The 23,210-nt window shown below is 32.5% G+C and overlaps 1 protein-coding gene across 5 annotated transcripts; it reads right to left on the bottom strand.

The window, feature by feature from the left end:
* Positions 1-3,088: 3,088 nt before the first annotated feature.
* LOC108470134 (glycerol-3-phosphate acyltransferase, chloroplastic-like) lies at positions 3,089-10,676 on the bottom strand. Of its 5 annotated transcripts, none has more exons than XM_017771368.2 (13): positions 10,084-10,666; positions 8,910-9,007; positions 8,249-8,335; positions 8,027-8,124; positions 7,400-7,457; positions 6,712-6,813; positions 6,552-6,613; positions 6,359-6,469; positions 6,159-6,237; positions 4,519-4,638; positions 4,338-4,448; positions 3,690-3,860; positions 3,089-3,570 (listed from the first exon to the last, which is right to left on the bottom strand). In XM_017771368.2, exons 1-12 carry the CDS (start codon positions 10,361-10,363, stop codon positions 3,726-3,728), a joined length of 1,341 nt encoding a protein of 446 aa, XP_017626857.1. In that variant the 5' UTR covers positions 10,364-10,666; the 3' UTR covers positions 3,089-3,570; positions 3,690-3,725. The 5 variants fall into 5 exon arrangements, with proteins under 5 accessions (XP_017626857.1, XP_052874332.1, XP_052874330.1 ...); XM_053018372.1 differs by having other exon boundaries at positions 9,164-10,224; XM_053018370.1 differs by lacking the exon at positions 3,690-3,860 and having other exon boundaries at positions 10,084-10,676.
* Positions 10,677-23,210: the final 12,534 nt, after the last annotated feature.

Here is a 23,210-nt window from a genome sequence, read left to right as displayed (position 1 = left end):
TAAAGGCTTGTGATTGAATGGACTATTCTATAGCATTTTATTAGATAGAGATACATGGCATTGCTTAATTATCATGAAGTTTTACTCTTTATCTGCAAGTTAGGTTCGTAGCTACGTTTTGAGTCTCACTTTAACATCCAACCTAGGCCCTAGACTCTCTAAAGTTTGTATTCTATTTTGGTTATGAAATTGGCATGTAACTAGGGTTGTTACTTGAATATTTTGATGGCTAATGAATGTCGAAAGTTGTTTTGAATGTCTTAGGGAATAGTTAATGTTTAACTTTGTAATGAGTTTAAATGAAAGATGATGGTATGTATGTAAGCATATGTATAAGTGTGTTTTGGCAAGTTGTTAAATTGATTATGACTTGAAATGGTAACCTTGAATGTATGGTATGTTTGTTTAAGGTTTAATATTTGATAATTGAATATGTTGTGTTATTATTTGATTAAGTGTAAATGTTTGGTACCAATCTTGTAAGTTGATGTTGTTGGCATTATAAAGCATATAAAGCATTTTGGTATTTTGGTATTTTGATTGCATATAAAGCATGTGTATGGTCATTTCTAAATTGGATTGAATGGTGATGTATTTTAGACTTAGTTTATGATGTGTGATGGTGTCTTAAGGCATATTGGTTAGAAATACGATTCATTGTGATTTGGCATGGTTTTGTGCATTTTTGGACAGGTTTAGGTATGGTTTATTGCAAATTCATGATGGAGTTGAGGTTTTGATTTAATATCTTACATTTTATTGTACCTTTTGGGCACACACTGGATATTGCACGACTGTGTCACACAAGGGCAAGTGACACGGTTGTGTGCTCTGTATGATCAAAGTGGTTTTGTTTAAACACGATCACAATCTCTCACATGGTCTGGCTACCCAACTATGTGAATGTTGGTAATATTTTACATTTAGGTTCACACGGTCTGACGACACGGCCGTGTGACTCTGTTTTGTACAGTTTCAGTCTGTGACACGGTTTGGTTGCTTGACCATGTAATTCAACTCTACATGGCCTTAGCCTAGTCACATGGTCGTTTGACCCTGTCTTATGATTTTTTTCTAGTTATTTAAAAAGTTTGTAATTTAGTCCTAAATTGTTCTCAGGTCAATTTAAAGGCTTTAGTATATTCGATTAAAACTTGAAATTGTTTGTAATTCATATTAAACTGGACCGAGTAAAGGATGTTACAATAATTTTTAATAGTTAAATTATTAAAATATCAATAATAAAAAATATTATAAAATAACATAAAACTATATTAATTTTAGACTATTATAAATAAATATCTTCGATAAAACTCAATTCGGCTAAATTTTAAAAAATACGACAGATAAACCTTTTAACTAATCCATTTCGTGGGATTACCGGTAAAATACAGTGCCGAAGATTCATGGGAATTGGTTGAAAAACATTGATGAAACCAAGAATAAAAAGAGATTAGTGTACATGAAAAGCATGTCAAAATCTAATCAAGTCTCGTATATATTTCATATTCTCCAAAGCAGAACAAAGGCTAAGCCCTTTCCCCAATGTAATTTCACCTTTATTCGACTAACTCATTATTGGCAAAATCAAATATAACATATATACCATAATTCAACAGCTTAGGCATATTCTTAAAATTTTCAAATATCAAATTCCACCATCTTGTCACTATTAATCACACTCTCAATTTCCTTTTAACAAATAATTCTTTACTACTTAACAATAATTAAGCATTTGTAACTTAATCTAACAATAATTCCTGCTTTCATTGCGCATTTTAATATTTTTCTTAATTTTGAAACCATCATAATTGACTTTTAGCTATATTTTTACATTACTATGTTCACATCTCCATAATATCTATTATTATAAAACTTTTATAGTTATAATTGCATGCAATTTTACATTTAGTCACCTACATTGATAATAAGAACATTTCTTACCACTTAATAAATCAAAATAGAGATAAACCAAAATAGATCATATTCTTAAGTTTCAACGTTACAGAAATTTAAATATGTTCTTTTGATTGTCAAAGGGTCCTTTTGGATGGGCGTTTACCTCTAATAAGGTGCTTTTAGCTTTTCTTTTTGTCTCACGTTACAGTATTTAATCTCACCATCATCGTTATTTTTACACTAACTACAGATAAACGCACTGCCCATCCAAAATGACCTTAAGCCATCTCCAAAATGCAGCTACTATTTAAGATTTCATAGACTAAAATCCTTTCACCATAGTAAATAATCGTTGGGGCTAATTAAATTACCAATACCATGAGGTCAAATCGAAATCCATGAAACATAAGAATTTTTTTTTTTTTTTTTGCAAAAACGTCTACCAAATTTTAACTCCAAATAATTAATTTTATGTCAAGATCACAATTCCTACATATCAAACAAATGCTTAACATAACATCATAAATCTTCTCAAGTTTAGATCACCAATTACTTATTTCAAATTGATTTCAACAGTAAAACCCTTCTTTTTTTACCTCAACCTTGGCCATTTGACTCTTATATGCAATGTTATACTCATGTTGCTCTTCAATTAAAATATTTGCTTGTAAACTAATTACAATGGTCAATTCAAGTTCATTGCCCTCCAAACTAAAAGATCAACTCCAAACATTAACCCAAACCTTGTTTTCCACCTTTTCCCACTAAACACCAAATTCTATTTTGGCCACAACAGTGAAATAAAATTAATTGACTTTGAAATCCGAATTTAAAGAAATTGAAGTTTATAAAATTAATAATCTTCTTTCGCTCTGGATTAGCCCATGTCTTTTTGAATATTTGTTTGTTTATAAAGTCTTGAGATAAAAAGTAGAAGTGAGAATCATGCCCTATGTAAAGCATTAACCGTAGCTAAAAGTTGTTGATTTTTTATGATTAGTCTCTTGATAAATGATGTGACAGCATCAAGAAGTCATGAGAGAATTCTGGTTCACATTAATGCTAATTTTCTAAATATAATGTAAATTCGTCTGCTGTTTTAAGATTTAAGAGCTAGCTTCCAACAAAATGAGGGTTTGATCCCCTCAGACGCATCACTGAAATATCAGTTGCAGAAATAAGGCATATCTTCTCAAGTAAATTACTGTAAAATAACGAGTTACGAAAAGGTATATTATGTTCAGCTTCTAAATTACAAAAGCCAGTTTAAATTTTAAAAAACAAAAAACTATGGTTCCAATTTGAGAGAATCTGCCCTAAACGGTGCCTTATTAGCATTGCCTACTTTCCATTTACTAGGTATACATGTTTGCTTCTAGATCTGGACTTTTGACTTATCGAATTTGAATAGATCATATGCACATAAGAATTGCCTATGGACTATTATATTGGCTTTCACTCTTTCTAGGAAACAAATCTGTACAGCACAAACCTGAAGCAGAACCTTTTGAGATAGCTTTGATGGATTTGGCTCCCATAAAAAGGTAAATCTACTGTTGATGTTCTACTATCAAGAAATATATATGGGGTTCCTTTTGCAGGGCAATCTTTCTACGAATCTGACGGCTCTTGTTAAACAGTACAAAGTTTATGCATCAGATAAGATTTGGCCTGCACCAGATTAAACCAAATCGAATAAATTATAACATTGGGAGGTTCTCACCCTAACACATATAGAAAGCATTAGTTGTACGTACACTTGATACAATAAAAAAGTTCCAACTGATTACCTACAACCAGATGTTTACACCATGACATGGTTTTGACTAGTTCCATGGCTGCGATAAAGAGACACCTGCAGTTGATGCCTCTAACCCTTGTTTTCTATGTATTGCGGATTTGAGGACATTGTATTGCTCACTCACAGACTTATAAAGAGCTTGTGAGTACGCATCCTTAGCCTGCCCAAAAGGGAAGCCAACTTAAACTAAAGCAATCAACAAGCACAAATAAAGAAACTCTCTAGAGTTCTAGACATAGCAATGAATGGAACTTCACTAAAACTGATGAAGACCATTGCTGATGAGATACTATGAACCAGGATAGCTAATTTTGATACAAATAGTTGTTATGGTTCACTCCCCATTGAAACACTATAGTGTGCCTAAACATAATTATGTCTTTGTGGTATAGTCATTTCATCAGCATATGATTTTACAGTCAATACCAACAGGTGTGGCTGATCTTTGAACATAGGTTATAGAGTCATGAGAAAATTATAGTGATAAAATTAAGTCTGCACCAGTGAGATGCTGTGTCATGCAACAAGCAAGATACATAATTTTTCTTGTTCCAGAGGACTAGATTAACTTCCCAAATACCATACTGAGGTCAGGTATAAGAAAATGCATGTATAATAAGAACATAATACAACCAACCTCAGACTCTTCACAGGCAGCGGCAATTTCTGGGAAGCTGATTTGTGGTGCTATTGATAATCCAGCCCCATGAAAGGTGATAATTCTTTTTTCTCCAATTTCTTTTTCTACCTTAAAAAAAATGCCATTGAGTCACAAGATGAACAAATTTTATTTGCCAAGCTGACAAGCAAATACACACCTGTCGCGGAGGGGGCATGATGTCATAGCACAATAGAGCCAAAGGATATACATGCCCTGGGGTACCTGAATGTTCTATGAGCCTTCTCATATTGTCCACTGAAGAAGAATCAAAGAGTGCCTAACACAACTTGTATATTTAGTATGCAAACAAGCTTTTCATAAAAAACAAGGAGACACGCATAGTCAAAAGGTTGAGGTCTTTTGAGAGAAGGGGGGGGGATCTAATTAAGACAGAATTGAACCAGAATGCTCATTGCTCATTGTATAAACAAAAAAACTTCAAATGCATGGTATTCTAAAATACTTTACACAACAAACTTTGCAGTCAACAACGCAAAATCTTGAACATGCCAATGCATACTATTCCTACATTTTGTTAACTGCAGCATAACATGTCAATAAAACCTGAAGTTCTGACCTACTCAAGACATTTTAAACAGTAAGGGGTAGAAAAGGTCTACCAAAATGTCGATTTCCAACACCCAAAAGTATAACCTCATTTAGAGCACTAACCCTGCATATAATATATTTGTAAGCATATAATTCTAGATTACTAGATTACTTTAGATTCCCCCTTCCCAACAAGAAATATCTTGCTGCTAAGTGTTAACTCATGAAGATGAATTTAAGTTAAAATGCATATCTGTCTCCATGTACTTATTTATTCTAATATAACACAGTAGGAAACTGAGACATAATATGCATATCCAGTACCTCTCCCTCTCCCTCTCCCTCTCCATCCATCCATCCATCCATCCATATATATCCATGAATTTCAGATATTAGAACAAGATTCTATGATTCTATCTTCTACTCAAGCAATTAACATTTGGTTTCAACTCCAAAAACATACTGCAAAAGTTCATTTAATGATTGCCTCTTCCAAAGAATCTCTTAGAGGCATATTAACTCTAAGGCTTTGCTTGGTAAGGTGAAAAAATTTTTGGAAAAATGGAAAACTAAAGGGGGAGAAAAATAGAAAGATAGAAAAAAAATACTATTTTATTTTCATTGGCATGCATATTAACTTTAAGGCTTTGCTTGGTAAGGTGAAAAGAAAATTGGAAAAACGGAAAATTAAAGGGGAGAAACATAGAAAGATAGGAAAAAAATACTTTTTTTCTTCATTGGCATGCTTAGTAGGAAAGATAGAAAAATGGAAAGAAGAAACGATTTTCTTTCATTCCTTGCTTGGTAGAATTGAAAAATGAGAGGAAAGAACATGAAAATCTTTAAAAAACTGCATAATCTTATAAAATACATACTTAACCTCCATTTTTCTCATTTTCTGTCCTCTCATCATTCCAATTTGGAAAGAATTGCTTTTGTGCATTAGAATGAAAAATGGCCATCTTCCCTATTTTTTTTCCTCTCACTTTTCCTTCTTACCAAACATTCAATTTATTTTCTTCACTTTTCTACTCTCTTTCCATCCTTCTACTCTTCCACTCAACCAAGCACATCCTACTTGAAATTATGCTCCAAATTGGACTCAATATGCTAATAAAGCAGCTTTAACCCATTTCTCATCTTATACCTATCAGATCTTCATTAATAGATGAAATTGATATAAGACAAACTGAAGAAATTCTTGAAAAACAATAAAACATGTTAAAGAGAAAGGCAGAAAAAGCTTACTGGATACCATTCTTCTGTAAAGGGATCTGGGCGGTCCCTGCCACCACTTGCAGCAATCCATACTATTTTCGAGCCACCCCTATAACAAAACAATTTTTTTTGTCTGCATGTTTATAGTGAAATACCACAGCACAGATTCTAGCACATTAAGACAAGTTATCATTCTAAATGCATGAGAATTGTCATTAGTATTAAAGTACCTTAGCAGCAAAGCCATCTCTTTCAAACTTCTTGTGTTTGCTTTTCTTTTCATTTCAGCAAGCTCAGGAATATCATACATGTGTTTTTTGGAGTACACACATAAAAGGTTCCTAAGAGAAACGGTAAACTTTTTGTGACTCTTAAGCATATTTTTGAATAATCAATTCAAAATGGGTAGAACCATTTGAGTACCTTCCCATGCTGAAAGGCTTACAAAGAGGATCTGTTATGACCCTGTCCCCAGCAACAAAGATCTGTAGCACAGAACCCAAGTACAGTCAAGGCCTCAAGGGCGTAGATGAAGGCTACTACAGCAGGCTCAGAATGAGAAATTAATTCAAGAGAAAATCACCATGTTCTCAGCAATATGCGGATTTGTTTTCTCAAGCAACAATGAGATGATGATTGGGTCAGCTTCAGTCTGATGGTTTGATATAAGTACAACGTTGTGACCCTGCACCCAATTGTCTGACAATTAGATCCATAAAAAGCCAGTTTAAACGTGAAAGATTCAACCAGTACTGCACACTTCCTAAGTCCCAGTTGCACGTAAAAGTTTCCTGAATGTTGAAAACTTAATATGACCATGTTTAGCTTATGCCAATACAAAATTGAAACGAAAACACCATAAAACTTCCTTCTGAATACTAATATATAACTTCGGCCTTGCTTGCATAACAAAAATATAAAATTGACATGACCTAAAGCTGATGAAAATTAAGAAATTAAAATAAAATGGACACAAATTTAACATACAAACCTGTTATTCTATTTCTTTCTCAGATGCACGTTCTTGTTAGTTATTAATCAAAGAATATGCAAGTATTGTAGCACGCAGAATAAAAAATTTCATCAACTTACTACCAAGCAGCTCTATGATGGATAAGTCATGTTATGATCTTTAACAGTATGTCTGTTCAAAATGTAAACAATGACAAGGACATCCTCCTACCACATCTTACTGAAAAAGATGCTGGAGAAAAACTCAGTCTTGTTGAGAGGAATCAAGCAAAAGGAAAAAGAAAACTGAGCATAGTCACCTGCTTAAGCTTCTCCTCTATTTCATAGAAAAGAGAAAGATTGCCAACATATGAATTTCTGCAAAGAACATAATACACGGATGTTAAGAGAAGTGACTTTTTTTAATTTCAAAAAAAGAGACCGAACATGTCCTTCAGTGATTTAAAATATGAATAACATATATGTTATATGAAGCACATGAAAGAGGGTGAATAAGTTAAATATACAAAATACATGCTTCTTTTTCTTTGCTTTTTTGTCAATTCGGTTGATGATAAACAATCAAACATGAAGAAGAGAAAAACTACTCAAGACCTTATGAAACCCTCAATAAAAAAAAACACAAAAAAGAATGCACAAGATAAGAAACACGGAATAAGCTTAACCTTGGATGGTCTCATATGGTAGCTAATAATTAAGAAAGAATTACAGTCCCTACTGCACTTCTCTCTCTTTCTCTCTCTCTCTATATATATAAATCCATGAACCTTAAAGTTTATTACCATGGTTTACAAAATAGAGTTATGAAATTTTAAAAATACAAATTCCTTCAGCAAAGCACATCCTTATTTTTCAGGAAGCTTTTATAAATGAAATTGATATCAGCAGAGAAACCGGATACATCAGTATGGGAGTTGTCCACTCACCTGAAATCAATCAAAGGACGGATATAATTTTGACCAAACATATAGTAGTCAAATGGCTCTCGCAGAGCTTTGTGGTAGGGTTCAAAGACAAAAGGATCCTGAAATGTTACTGTCATATTTCATGCAGAAATTTATAAAAATCTGTATGCAATAAATGAAAATAAAGTGCATATATTTTCTAAACAGCAGAATCATCTTGAAACAGCATTGTAGTACAATTACCTCCACATCCAAAAGCCAATGGTCAAATGCAACAGTCATGTTTGACAATACAACCCCAACAGCTGCAGCATCTCCACTTTGGAAAACCTAAATGTTGACACATGGAAAAGAATCTTCTTTTAAATTTTCAGAGGAACATGTAAAAGGTAAGTGTTGAGTGACAAGGTTTCCCAAATATTGAAATCCTCAGGTGATAAACTATTAAAACCGTGCAGTTCAACTGAATCCTGTCCCACCAACTTTTTAGTGCAAATGCACCATTTTTTTTCCTTATCTAAATTCAGTTCCAAACATAACCCAAAAGAAACTAGTTTTTTTCCCCAAATATATACGTATAAAGTAAAAACAGATGTTATAGAGAAGTTATATTTGACTATTTAGCATTATGTTTTTTACACACCTAGATCCCATAACACATAGCCTATCTTAAGACAAGTAAAAACCGTGCATTGAGTTCCGGAAAATACAGATATTTTAAAACCTATGATGTCCATCTACTAAAATATGATATTATTAAAAACACACTATTAGCACTTTCTAGAAGCAAGAAAAGGAAGCTTGATAATGAATCGTCAAAAAAGGTAGTCTACATAGAGGAGAGCCTATCATACATAAAACATATACTATACACTAAAATAAGAGTTTAAGCATATTAATTTACTGCGTTTCTGTAATTCTGATACACTTCTTCCATCCCTGCTGCAACATTTGGAGGTAGCCTTCCGGCATCTACTTCCTTCCTAAGTCCAGACAGGAGTTCTGTAGACAAAAAGCAGCACGAGACAATAAAACAAGTACTCTACTTCAGCTTTGGAACTATGAAAGGCTGTAGTTCAAATTAAAAAACAGGACTATTCAAAGTAAGGAAATGTTCTCTTCTATATTCTTGGTCACTTATTCTTTCAATCAACAAACCTTTCTACGTTTCTTGATGTCCAACTCCCCTTTCGAGTCTATCTCCCTTCTTTATGCTCCTCAAAGAAACCCGACTCCGTTTGTCATTTTTGGAATCATCAAAATATTATTCATGATATTTCAATACAAAGGAGATAACTCTCAAGTATTCTTTTGCTAACGTCTTAAACTTTCTCCATACTTGATCATTGTTGCATTAGATACATCCTTCTTAATCAACAAATTTTGGTTAAAGCAGCTGTTACATTGCTTGGACATGTTCTCCAATTATCAATGCATAGATTATTGGATAGATAGAATGGGCAGCTCTCATCAAATCTGAGTCCGGTAAACTTAATTTCTACAGCAGATTCGTATTAATAAACAAGGCAAATTTTTGCAAGAACGATTCTAATTATTCATTTCATTAATCTGCTTATGTTTTCAGCACCAAATTAAACAAACTTGTTTTAACCCAAGCTTCTTGGAAAACCATAAAACAAAAAAAATAAAAATTGCGTCAAGCCATTAAACCATAAAAGTGTTCATTAAATACTAAAGCGACCTTCTCTTAAAGGCTATTTCTATGATGTAATAAACTTAGTATTCTTTTCTATATTAGAAAAATGCTGTTGACTAACACATAAATACATACAACTAAATTGCCATCAGCAAATCTTTATGTTGGCAGTTTTTATAACGAACTCCTTTTCCTTGGGAGGAAGGAAGGAAGGAAGAAGAAGAAGAAGAAGAAGAAAAGAAAACAACATAACATTTATAATAACTGTTTTAACGCTTAGTAGTTAAACAGAAAAAGGCATCATACAGTAACATTTACAATATTTTATTCGAAAGCGCATTTGTGTAAACAATTAACACAAAAAAAAGTTTCTTTTGAAAAATGAATGAAGAAAAGAAAAAGAGCTGAAAGGAAACTGAACCTTGCTCGGAGCGAGCTTCAACAAAGGTACGGGAATGCTCGACCACCGGCTTCCCGGTGGCAACTACACCTGATTCCTTATCTTGAACTAGCTCGGCCGTTGCTTTAGCTTTCAAGGAGTGAAACAAGGAAGAGCGAATCCTTGTTGTTGTTCTGGAAGTAGATCGAAAAAGATGGAGACGCTGAAACGGAACCAAAGGAGAAGATGATCTGAGTGAGAAAGAAAATGCAGCCTTAGTGCAAGTGCCGCCGAAGAATGGGAGAGGCAAAGTTGAAGACATTGGAGAGTCTTTTTATTTTTTAAAAGGGAAAGAATATATATGATTGAAAGAACACGAAATCCTTCTCTCTTTTATTATCTCTCTCTGAACAGTCCGGGAGAGGGGAAAAGAAGGGGAAAAAATTGGAACTATAGGAATCTCATTTCATTTTTATTTCTTTTATAGCTTCTTTTTTTTTTCCAACGGCGGTGGTGTTTGAGCAAGCACGTGGCTTACATCGAACAAGAGCGAACGATTAGGGGAAATAGCTGCAGATTGCTGACGTGTAGGGGAATGAATTGGGGGTGTTTATCGAGATGCTTGACATCGAATGGTTGCCATTCTCCACTTGCCACTTGCCACTACTTTCTACTTTTGTTTTTCGGTATTATTTCTTTTATAATGTTTTTGGGTAATCTAGCGATCTACAGTCTAATTTAGTTATATATATGCCATTCTTTTTAATTAGTCTTTTGGATATTTTTTTGAAAATTAAGAGAATAGTTGGATTTCTCTTTGATTTTTTTTTTAAATTTTGTTAGGGTTTGGGTTATGGTTCTTTTAGGAATTAGAGTTTATGTTTTGAGGAGTCGATGATGTGATAACGCATCTCAGAATACATGCATTTCATATGTTATGTCGGGATAGGACCATTACCTCAGAAACTCATCTTATGGAAGTCAGGTTTTGGGGTGACAGTGCTTGATACGGCCACGTACCGAAGTCTAAGTGAAGGTCCTAGTTGGCGACCTTGATGCGGTCACGGGTTCAAGTATAACCAGGGGCCAGTTGATGATCGTTATGCGATCATGAGTTCAAGCTTTTTGGATACCCGTAAATGATGCCTTACATATACCATATATAAGATTAAAGTTATAATCATAAGGAAAAATAGAGGGATTTCCGGTGTAATCAGTGTAATTTTTTCTCTATTTCTAGGCAATTGGTATATTTAACCTTTTATTCTTATCTGAAGGCTGACACCGAGGTGGACACAAGAAGGCTCTTAGGCAGAGAGTGGATGTTCCGTCGGAATAGAGGTCAAACTCGGGTCGGCTCGGTAACAATTGTAGTTGTTAATGGGTTGTTTAATAATGAAAATTTTTGTCGCCCCAAAAGGAGCATCACTTTTACTCCAACGTCACAGTTGTTGCCCGCTTGAGAGTCCTCTTACGTCCACGGCAATGTTGGCCTTCAAATAAGAAGGAAGGTTAAGGATACCAGCTACATGGAAATGGAGAAAAAAATACGCCATTTATAGCGAGAGGCCCCACAGTTTTTCCCAATGATTATGCCTTCAAATTTCTGTATGGTATTTATAATGTAACATCTGCGGGTATTCGAAAATTTTGAGCGCATGTCCGCATAACGACCATCAATTGGCTCCCTATTATACTTTGATCCATGACCTCATAATGGTCACCGATCGAGACCTCTATACAGACTTCCACCCGTGATCGTATAAAGCAAAATCACCCCAAACCAATTTAAAAATACCTCAAACCGAAAATTTTTAACACTAAAACAGGGAAAAAACCAAGAGAGAGAAATATTGTAAAGTGGAGGGATAGAGGCCGGAAGAGATGATGGGTTCAGAGATGATGGATTACGGAAGGAGAGACCCATTTTATAGACGCGGGAAAGGGGTGAAATTGCAAAGGAAAAAATCCTCGTGGTCAAAAACACGTCGCAGGACCAACGTTTTCATCAAATATCTTCAAAACATGCTTCAAATTTTATCCCGAATTCTTGAGATCAAGGTACTTTTTTGGCAGACTTTAGTGGAAATGGTAAAAAAACTCATCCAATTGGGCAAGCTTTCTTACCATTTCCACTAAAGTTTACGAAAAGTACCCCGACCACGGGTAAGATTTGAAGCACTAAATACCTTTTAAAACATGCGTCTGATGAGATTATTTAATCTGTGAAATACATTTTTGAGGATCGAAAAATGTTTTATTATTATTCGACGAAAGTCCATCTTTTGAAACATGTTTTGAAGCACACATTCCCTCTCTCCTTGTTCTATTTTGCTATTAAAGTATCGAAATATTCAAGACTTAGGGTGAGTTTGGATGGGCTGTGCGTTTACCTGCGATTAGTGTAAAAATAGCGGTGGCGGTAAGATTAGATACTATAGCGGTACTATAGAGTGAGACAAAAAGTAAGCTAAACGCACCACACCACCGCCCCAAACCCACCCTTAAACACACAAGAAATTCATATCAAACATTGAAGAGTTGCACTGTAGGTGTTGTTTGCATTTCTTTGGATAACCATCTAAAGGTTTTTTTTTCTAAATATATAATTCGTTTTAAATTGAAATGAGTCGATGAATGAAATCCATCATTTACTATAACGGTCAAATCTGTAATACGAAAGTCGGGGTTCTATTTGCAAGAGCCCAATCCATGGAATTGCTTTCAACCGTACTAGTCAATTACGTAAGCTACAGACTAGAATCAAGAGGAAAGTTAGGGGTTCAAGCTGGGGAAGGATTTTGAGCTTGGAATGTAGATATTTGGCATCGGTTGACCCTTTTAAGTATGAGCTATTTGATGTGAAAAGCAAGCTCGAGCTGGAGGCGGTCATGTCATTGCACTACTCAAGGGAAAATGTTGTAATGGAGTTATATGTTGAGTTTTCCGAAGCTGATGGAGTTGGTCCATCTTCATCTATTATTACGGCTAATGCGGGAATCAAAGCTGAAGTAAAAATTCCTACTACATGATTTTGTGATAGGTTTATTGATTTGTTAGAAAGCTCCTATTATGATATCCCTGAAGCATCAATGGGTAGACATTCTTCGATTTCTGGCACCAATTTAAACTTCAGCGACCACTATTAGTCGGGGTATGAGCGTAACCCAAACCTTGACACTTGGGCACCTCATTAGTACGTTTGATTTCAAATTCGATGGTTTGATGTCCTCAGGTGGAAGCACTTACACTGGGGGGCCATCAACCTACACCAATTCACAATCCGGTGCCGATTTTGCCAAGCACATAGGGTATAGAAGAACCGATGACTTACTCCTTACGATCAGGTTCGACAAAGGTACACTGAACCTTTTAGTTGAAGATTACAATGAAGGCATAATTAAGGAAGAAGATGTAGCTGAGAAAGCAGGGGCAGTGGGTGCAGTTGACGGATCAGAGTCAGACCCCGATCTAATTTGGCAGTTCAATCCAGATGGTTCGAAAGTAGCATTTTTTTCTTAACCAGAGCAAGTTCCAACTGAGTTAGAACCTTGCAGTTTTGACGATAACAGTTTGAATAATGCTCCAAATCCAAATCCACGATTCAAGGTATATGAACCTCTACCCCACATGACCAATATCGATGTCTCTGTCGAGGTTGTTTAAAGTTCTGGTAGCTGCCGCACAGAACACCTGACCATGCAAGCTAATTGTTAGTTGTTTGGGTATTGGAAGTTGGCATGGATACCCCAACAAAGATGCTTTTCTTATTGTACTGAAGTAGTACAACTTCAAGAACGACGTGAACTATCACGTCACAAAATCTCATTTGGAGAAATTTAAGGGAAAGTACGCAATGTGGGATGGAAGGTGCAAATGGAAAATTATGGCATCTTTTCAGAAGAAAATGAGCTTGTGGATGATAAAAAAGTATTTTGGTGTGCATACTTGTGTTGCAGCTGGTGCATGATGCAATTACCCGATTTTCTAACATAATGTGACTTGACCTAGGTCTTCTTTTTTCCAATAACATAACTTTAACTCGTAATTTGCAGGTGTAAGTCAGGATCATCCGAGGCTAGGCTCCGATATGATATCTAACATTATTCTACTTATGGTGAAAGCGAGTATACGAAACGACATGATATGAAATGTGTGTGTCTCGGGTCTCTATCTTTCCACCAACATGCTGATGAGTGTAAGATCCAATTTGTAACCCTGAGCATACGAGAAGCATGTAAGAATCTTGCGTCTTGCATATAACCATGAATTTCGGTGTTTGGGTTCTTTGACAAATTATGTATGAACCCCTCCAAAACACAATCATTCGCCTATCTATATTGACAAAATAAAATAATTTAATATATTTTAAAAATTAAAAAAACTAAGAATTTAACTTAATTGAAATTAAAAAATAATTTTTCTTCTTACCATCATCGCTTGAGTGACGGAAATATACTGGTCATCGAAACGAATCAGATAGCTTGTCATTTGTGAAAATTTAATTGAAATGAATATACGAAATAATTAAATAAAGCTATAGTAATTTTAAATAAAGTGTATGGGAAAATTTCGAACAAAAATTGAGAGAATTGAAATTTTAGAGAGAACAGAGAGAATTGAAAGTTTAGAGAGAAAAGAATAAAAAATGGTCTGGCATTTATAGGAAAAAAATTACCGTTAGCCCTTTTAAAAAAATTACCCTTGCTAACGTTTAAAAAGTTGTTGGAGAAAATGATAGTTGGAGGAAAGTCACACACTCTCTGAAAAAATGACTTATTTTCCTAATTAAAAAAAACAGCCTAAAAGGCCAATTAAAAAATTACATATCTTTCTAATTTAGCTTAATCTACAATAATATGTTTCCTTTAACGGAATAAACTAGTAATAATAGTGTGTAAAAATATCATAATTTTTTTGTATTATATTTTAGATTGTAATCTAAATTCTTTTATTGAAAAATTAATAAATTAATTCTTTTACCTTAAATGAGTGAACAACCATTTTGTTAAATTTTGGTGTTTATAATAAGGTATAATAACAAACTTAATTTTTAATTTGTATGAATTTATTCAAATTGACCTCTACTTTTTTTATTAGAAGTAAATTAAAAATTTTGAAACTAATAAGATTAGAGGGTCGAAAAGGCCTTAGTAAAAATTATAAAAAATCAATCAAGTTATTTTAAATTTTAAAAACTATTAAAAATCATAAAATTTATAAAAAATTTATTAAAATATTTTAAAAATTTTATCAAAAATAACAATACTGATCCAATTAAAGAGTAGGAGTCAAATTTTTTTAAATCTTATAAACATTAGATTCTAATGGGTCGGTATTGTTATTTTATAATAAATTTTTATATTTTTTATAATTTTAATAAATATTAAATTTTAAAAGGGTTTAATTGAATTTTTTAAATTTGTTACTAAGGCCTTCTTGACGTTTTAGCCTCATTAGTTTCAAAAAATTTTAATTTACTTCCAATAAAAGAGTAGGGTCAAATTGAATAAATTTGTAAAGGTTGAGGACTAAATTTATTATCATACCTTATATATGAACACCAAATATTAACAGAGGGTTGTTTTGTTCACTCATCTAACATATAGGAACTAATTTGCCTCTTTTCTTTTTCTTTTTTTAATAAATGAACTAAAATGCAATCAAATGTATAGTAAGGGGTTTTGTGTTATTGTTTGGTTTGGAAGAATAATAATAATGAATAGATCTCAAATGATAATTTTATCCTTACAAATAAAAATATTTTATATATTGTTAATATATTGTAAAACATCTAAGTCAAATTATATTTTGCATTACTTAATTACTAATAATAAAAATATAATTAACAAAATAATTTATATAATATTAATTATATAATGTTTTTATAAAAAATATAAAAGCATATTATTTATGGTCATATTAATATGCAATATTGATACCTATTAAACATTATATACGATAATAGTTATTAAATATTGACCATTTTATTTAGAAAGGTCCATTTCCTACTTTATTTACGAAAATGGGTCACTTTATTTATTATTTACCGAAAAGGGCCGAAAATATTAAAATGCATCCACGTAGAAGCGTTTTAAGGGGAAATTCTAGCAAAATGCATCCCTGAGGGAGCACTTTTGCCATGTCAACAAAAAACGTGCTGATGTGGATGCGCTTTGCTGACATGGCAAAAGCGCTCCCTCAGGGACGCATTTTAACCTGTGCTTTTCTAGGGTTAGGACTATTTGCATGTTTAGTGCCTAGTTTTTATGGGTTTAAGATTTTAGTGGTTAGGGTTTGTCGAAACCATTTTTAAAACTTAAGAAAAAATGGGGATCAACTTTGAAAACGAAAATGGAGTCGCCACCAATCCTTTTTGTTTGGGTGTGATTGGATCACCTAATAAAGCATTTTATTTCATTTAAATCAATTTTGGCCTATGTAAATATGAGAAAACGGGTTCGGGAGTCTGTTACGCATGAGGAAGGATTAGCACCCTCACTACGCCCAAAATTGGTACCAAATCGATTAAATATTGTCCTTATGTCTAAGATTTAAAAATGTTTTTGAAATGTGGTTCCTTTTATAAACATTTGAATAGCCCAAGTTGGTCGTCAAAATTCTCTTGTTTCAAAGGAATGTAGTATCACATCCAACACAATGGGACACGATCCTTTATACCATTGAAAACACGATAAATTTCAACTTCCAAAAGTTTATATGTCGGAAATCGCAAAAGGATGCCCAATTATTTAGTCCAACGAAAAAACCGAAACCCAGCACAGTAGGGCACGATTCCTCGAATTTCTATACATCGAACATTTCCTTATTTTAGAATTCAGAGAACATGAGTGAAATTCTAAAGGAATATTCGATTATTTTGAACAAACGGTAAATTGCAACCCAGCATGATAGGACATGATTCCCCGAATGGCCAAACATCAAACATTATCTTCGTTTTGAAGAATTTTTAAAGACATGAGTGAAATTCCAAAGGGATATTCGATTATTTTGAACAAACGGGAAATTGCAACCCAGCACGATAGGGCACGATTCCCCGAATGGCCAAACATCGAACATTGCCTTCGTTTTAAAGAATTTTTAAATGAATAATTATAAAACCGACTTAAAACATATTAATTTTACTTGAAATAAGAAGGAATTAATCTTTAAGACTTGGACCTTATAAAATAACATTTCGTAAACTAAGTGGAAATGTAACGCCCCTTACCCGAGACCGTTGCCGGAGTCGAGCACAAGGCACTACTAAACTTATTTGAGCACTTAACCAAATTTAGATAATTTATATAATACTTTTCAGACAAGCTGTCCAACTGTGTCATAGTTGCTAAATAATTCATATCTCGAGTTATAAAACTCGAAATCCAAATCCGTAAATTTTCTCTGAATTTATACTCATATATCTACTTACCAATTTTTTCTAGAATTTTGGTCAAGCCAATTAGTACAGTTTATTATTTAAAATCTCCCTGTTTCAGGGTTTGACTACTCTGACCTTTGTGTATTACGAATCAGATATCTCTCTGTACAGAGCTTCAATGACTATGCTGTTTGTCTCTAATAAAACTAGACTCAATAAGGAATCTGTACATATAAAGTATGACTTCTAATTATCTTTGTAAAATTTATGGTGAATTTCCAAAGTCAGAACAGGGGATCCAGAAATCGCTCTGGCCCTGTTTCACAAAAATTTAAATATCTCATAAAATATAGCTCATATACCTGTTTTGCTTCTTCCATATGAAAATAGACTCATCAAGATTCGATTCCATAATTTATTCATTATTTAATTCCATTTCTACTATTTTTAGTGATTTTTCAAAGTCAAACTACTGCTACTTACCGAAAACTGTTTTAGTACAAATATTGTTAACTAGTTTATAACATCTTTACTTCAATTCATTCAAACTCTATACATGCCATATAAATCTTTAAACATAAAACAAAAACTACCGAATTGATCTGAATAGTGTGCCTGTTGTGTTGATCCGATCTACCCACTTCACTTCAAGTCAATCTACATAAAATATTAAACACACACAAGTAAGCTTATTGAAGCTTACTAAGCTCATAGGCATATAAACACAAATCATATCAAATATCGTACACAATCATATATCTATTAGTTTAACTATTTCATCCTCCAAATCACAATTTCATTAATAACTCATTGGAATAATTTCCATATGGCAACTCACAATTTAACTCCCTTAGGCCCATTTCTCATTTACTTCATTGTCAAATTAGGGAACAATAAGGAATTGAGTGCTTCATTATCACATTGCCATAGTAAACCATGGACTTTCACATTGATACGCATCACACAACAAGCCATAGCCTTGCCATGGTCTTACACGGTTCACATATCATACCAAGCCATATCCCGGACATGGTCTTATACGGAATCACATTATCACATTATACCGATGCCATAGCCCACTATGGTCTTATCTGAGTCACATTATCACATTGCACCGATGCCATAGCCCAGCTATGGTCTTAAACGGGCACACTTGTCACATATGTTTCATCAACTCATCGTGGTCACGAATAGAAGCACTCAAATCCATTGTTCCTACTAATTTGTACTTTTAGTTACACATTATTCATTAGTTAATGCAAATTGATAGTATTCATCAACAATAAAATACTTTAACAATCATAATATTTTCATATCAAAACATTGAACTTTGCCATATGAACTTACTCGACTAATTTGTAAAAGTCGTAGAAATTAGGGACTATTCTTGAATTTTCTCCTTTCCACGATTCGATTCGTTTTCTTGATCTATAATTATAAAATCATTCCTTCATTAGCATCCATTTCAATTCTATTTCACTTCACAATTTATGCTGTTCAAATTTCGAAATTGCACTTTTACCCCAAAATTTACAATTTTCACAATTTAGTCCCTTCTCAATTCACCCATCAATTGAACTAATTTTTCTCAATTAACACTTTATTTTATCATTATAAACTATTTCAAAACCTTTTATATTCTTAATTTCAACAGAAACCTTCAATTCACAACTTTTTCACAATTAGGTCCTAAATATCATTTCCTATCAAAATCACTTAATAAAACCACCTTAATATAAAATTAGAACTTAAATTTCATAATAATTCATCATAAAATTCCCTTATCCATCCAGGGTAACTTCCAATTTCACCCATAAAATCAAAAACTAATGAATTCTACAAGTGGACCTAATTGTAAAAGTCATAAAAGCATAAAATTATCAAGAAAAGTAAGAATTAAACTCACATGATGTAAAATATGAAAACCAGCTTTCTCCAGACCTTCTATGGCGTTTTAGCTGAGAAAATATGAAGAAATGTCTAGATTTTTCAATTACATCATTATTTAACTATTAACTTTTATGCTATTTCCAATTTTGCCCTTGTTCACATTGTTTTCTTGCTTATTTCATACCCAAACCGTCCAGCCATTAACCTTTGGGTCTAATTGCTCTTTAAATCCATCTTTTAAATACTTAAGCTATTTACTCACAATTTAACAAATTTTGCGCTATTTTCAATTTAGTACTTTTTAATTAATTAGCCATCCAAACGTTAAAATTTTCTAACGAAACTTTAATATTAACTCAATGACACTCCATAAATATTTATAAAAATATTTATAGCTCGATTTTCAACTTTGAGGTCTCGATACCTCATTTTTGACCCGTTTGACCTAATAAATTCTTTTAATTCACTAATTTCACCATTTCACAAATTCTTCTAAATTCTTACTTGACTCATAAATATTAAATTACTATCTTGTTCAATCTTATTTGTCGAATTTAGTGATCTCAAATCACCATTTCCGACACCACTGAAAATTAGGCCGTTACAGGAAAACAATGATATGGGATAATATACACATACGATACAATACTTGATGAATGAGGATAATGTATCTTATTTAATCAACTAACAAAAAAGGGCAATTAAATATAATTAATCTAAAATTATAACCTAATTTTCAAGCATGTATGAAGAATAATTAATATAACAATACAAAACAATGAATAAATAATATGCAACGGCAATGTATGGCACCAGTATAAACCAATCAACAAAACATGTACAAAAAAAAATGGGATTTAGAAGTCAATGTGGTATAAGATATTTTCCAAAATAATGATGGATTAATGAACACATAATTTATACGACATACGAATTCATGAATTGATGAATTTAAAACTATTTATTAAAAAAAAAACAAACTAGAGATATATGCGTAATTATTAAAATATGTGTTATAAAATAAATATTTTAAAATCAAATAGTATATAATGTAACGTCCCCTAACCCTATACCGTCACCAGAATAGGGTTACGAGACATTACCAGTCAGTACAGTCCAATTCCGGTCATTAATTAAAATAAATATTCACACACATCCTAGTTTTAAGATGTCGTCCCTTTAATGGGCCCTCGTGGTCCAATATGAACAGTAAATTCAATTCAGGACTAATTTAGAATCACTACGAATTCTTAGTAAATTTCAAAATTCATACTACATACCGTTGCCAACCATAATTTACTCATGTCATCAATACTTCTATAACCTAAATGACTCTCATAAAACGTCCTAGGTACATGCCATTATCAATACTCAACATACTTTACCTTAATGAATTCGGGATCGTCTTGGGATGCTGATTTAACGTACTATCTTTACTTAACCTGCGAACGGAAACAAACCGTACGCTGAGTATGGTATACTCAGTGGTATTTCTATAATCCGAACAATTAATAATAAAACAAATACTTAAGATTATAATAATAATTACAATTATTCAATTATTTATTCATAGATAAATTTCAACTACTTACCATATAAATTTTATACAGTTCATATAATAAACACAATAACATAATTGTTCAATTCTTAAATAAATCCATTACTATTTACTCCGTTCTTTCACTTACTATTCGGTACAGCTTTCCTTAATTTACTCACAATTCAATATCATTAAACTATATTCAACTATATACTTATCAATCATATTCCATTTTAATTCATTTCAATAACAGTCAATTTCATTTATATCGTATCAACTTACTATCCTTGATAGCTTTCAGTATATACATACGATTCATATATCTCAAATCACATTTCAATTCATCAAGTGGCATCATATATCATCAATTCGAACTCCAATCATTTCATGAACCTTTGGTTCATATTTTCAATTTCATATCTAAATTTTCAATTCTCAATTCAATTTCTCGTTTCATTTTAATAGCTTGATCAATCAAATTTATTCGATTTATCTTTCACTTATTTACCCCTATTAACAAACCCAGATTTTGACGGATACACGGATTCCAACCCAAACACACCAGTACGACACATTGTGCCTAAAAGCGGTACATAGTACTGATCAAGATATCGACACATAAAGTGCCTAAAACGACACACGAGGTGCCCGATACGACACACGAGGTGCCCGATATGACACACGAGGTGCCCGATACGACACGAGGTGCTCGAAATACGACACATAAAGTGTCGATCGATAAAGCAAGCAAATCCGTACACTTCCGGATCCTATGGCTCGCCAATTATATCCGACTCAAATTCGACTAGTTAATAGGGTATTTCATTCACTTTCTCAATTTAATAATTCTTTCATCAATATACCATTCGATAATCACATATATTCACCCATTTTCACAATTCATACAATTTCATTCAATTCAACAATATATTTCAATTATTCATATTAATTCATAATTCAATACAATTGAATTCACTTTTCAATATCAAATATTCAAATATCACAATCTCATATATTCATATCAATTTCCTCATATTTCCAATCAATATATTTTTCAATATAACATTCATTCAATATTCAAATTTCTACATAAATCATGTATATTATATAACTCAATCAATATAAATTCAATCAAATAATTTCAATCAATATAAATTCAATAAATTCATCGATACCAAAATCAATCCATTCCAATTGTAAAACATCATAATTCTAACACTAACAATTGCAATATGTATATAAATATAACAAATAATAACTAAGTTTGGATTATAGAAATACAAACCGTAATTTTCGAGCTAACTCCGTTGACTTTGTCTTGTCCTTTCTTAGCCGAGATTTAGGTACCACATTGACTACTGAAATTAATACAATTCATAATCATTAATACATTACTAATTCATATCTTGAGTTACAGAATTATAAATTAAGATCCGCTAATTTTTCCTGAAACTAGACTCACAAATCTTCTTACAATAAAATTTTCAGAATTTTTGGTTTAGCCATTAAGTACAGTTTATTCTTCAAATTCACCCCTATTCTGCTGTCTGACAGTTTCGTCCCTTCTTCACTAAAAATTAATTATCTCATAGGAAAGAACTCGGATAATATTCCCGTTGATTTCTCCTGAAAATAGACTCATTAGGGATTCTAAACATATAATTTAAGCCTCTAATTATTTTTCTTCAATTTTTGGTGATCTTCCAATGTCAGAACAGGGAAACCCGAATTCATTCTGACCTTGTCTCACAAAATTAATTATATATCATAATTTACAATTCAATTGCTTATATCGTTTCTTCTATAAGAAACTAGACTCAATAAGCTTTAATTTCATATTTTATTCATCTTCTAATTCGATTTCTATAATTTTTTATGATTTTTCAAAGTTAGACTACTGCTTCTGTCTAAAACAGTTTTAGTGCAAAATGTTGATTTACTTTAATTTCAATTTAATCCTAACTAAATTCTCTTACTTTTCTATCTTAATTCATACTTTATTTCTATTCAAATTTTGTCCAAACTCATACTTAACTATTAAATTTCCAGCATATTTTCATAATTTCGAATTTATTTCCATTTAATCCCTAAAACTCAAAACTTATAGCTTAGTTTACGATTCAATCCTTTATTCAATTCCAACCAAAATTTCTATCAAATAAACCCCCAATTCCATCATTTTATTCAACATGAACCAAACTTAGAAATCTAATGACTTTCAAAATTTCTACTTAAAACAAGTACTATTTATCTCTAGGATTCCAAAAAACTCAAAAATCATAAGAAAAGGGGCTAAATTGACTTACCAAATTAACTTGGAACCTTTAAAACCTTATTTTCCCTTTTTCTTTTCTTTCT

The sequence above is a fragment of the Gossypium arboreum genome, chromosome 8 (assembly GCF_025698485.1).
Source record: "Gossypium arboreum isolate Shixiya-1 chromosome 8, ASM2569848v2, whole genome shotgun sequence".
Taxonomy (NCBI): Eukaryota; Viridiplantae; Streptophyta; class Magnoliopsida; order Malvales; family Malvaceae; genus Gossypium; species Gossypium arboreum.
The sequence above is the reverse complement of the archived record's forward strand: the minus strand, read 5'-3'. Positions and strand labels throughout refer to the sequence as shown.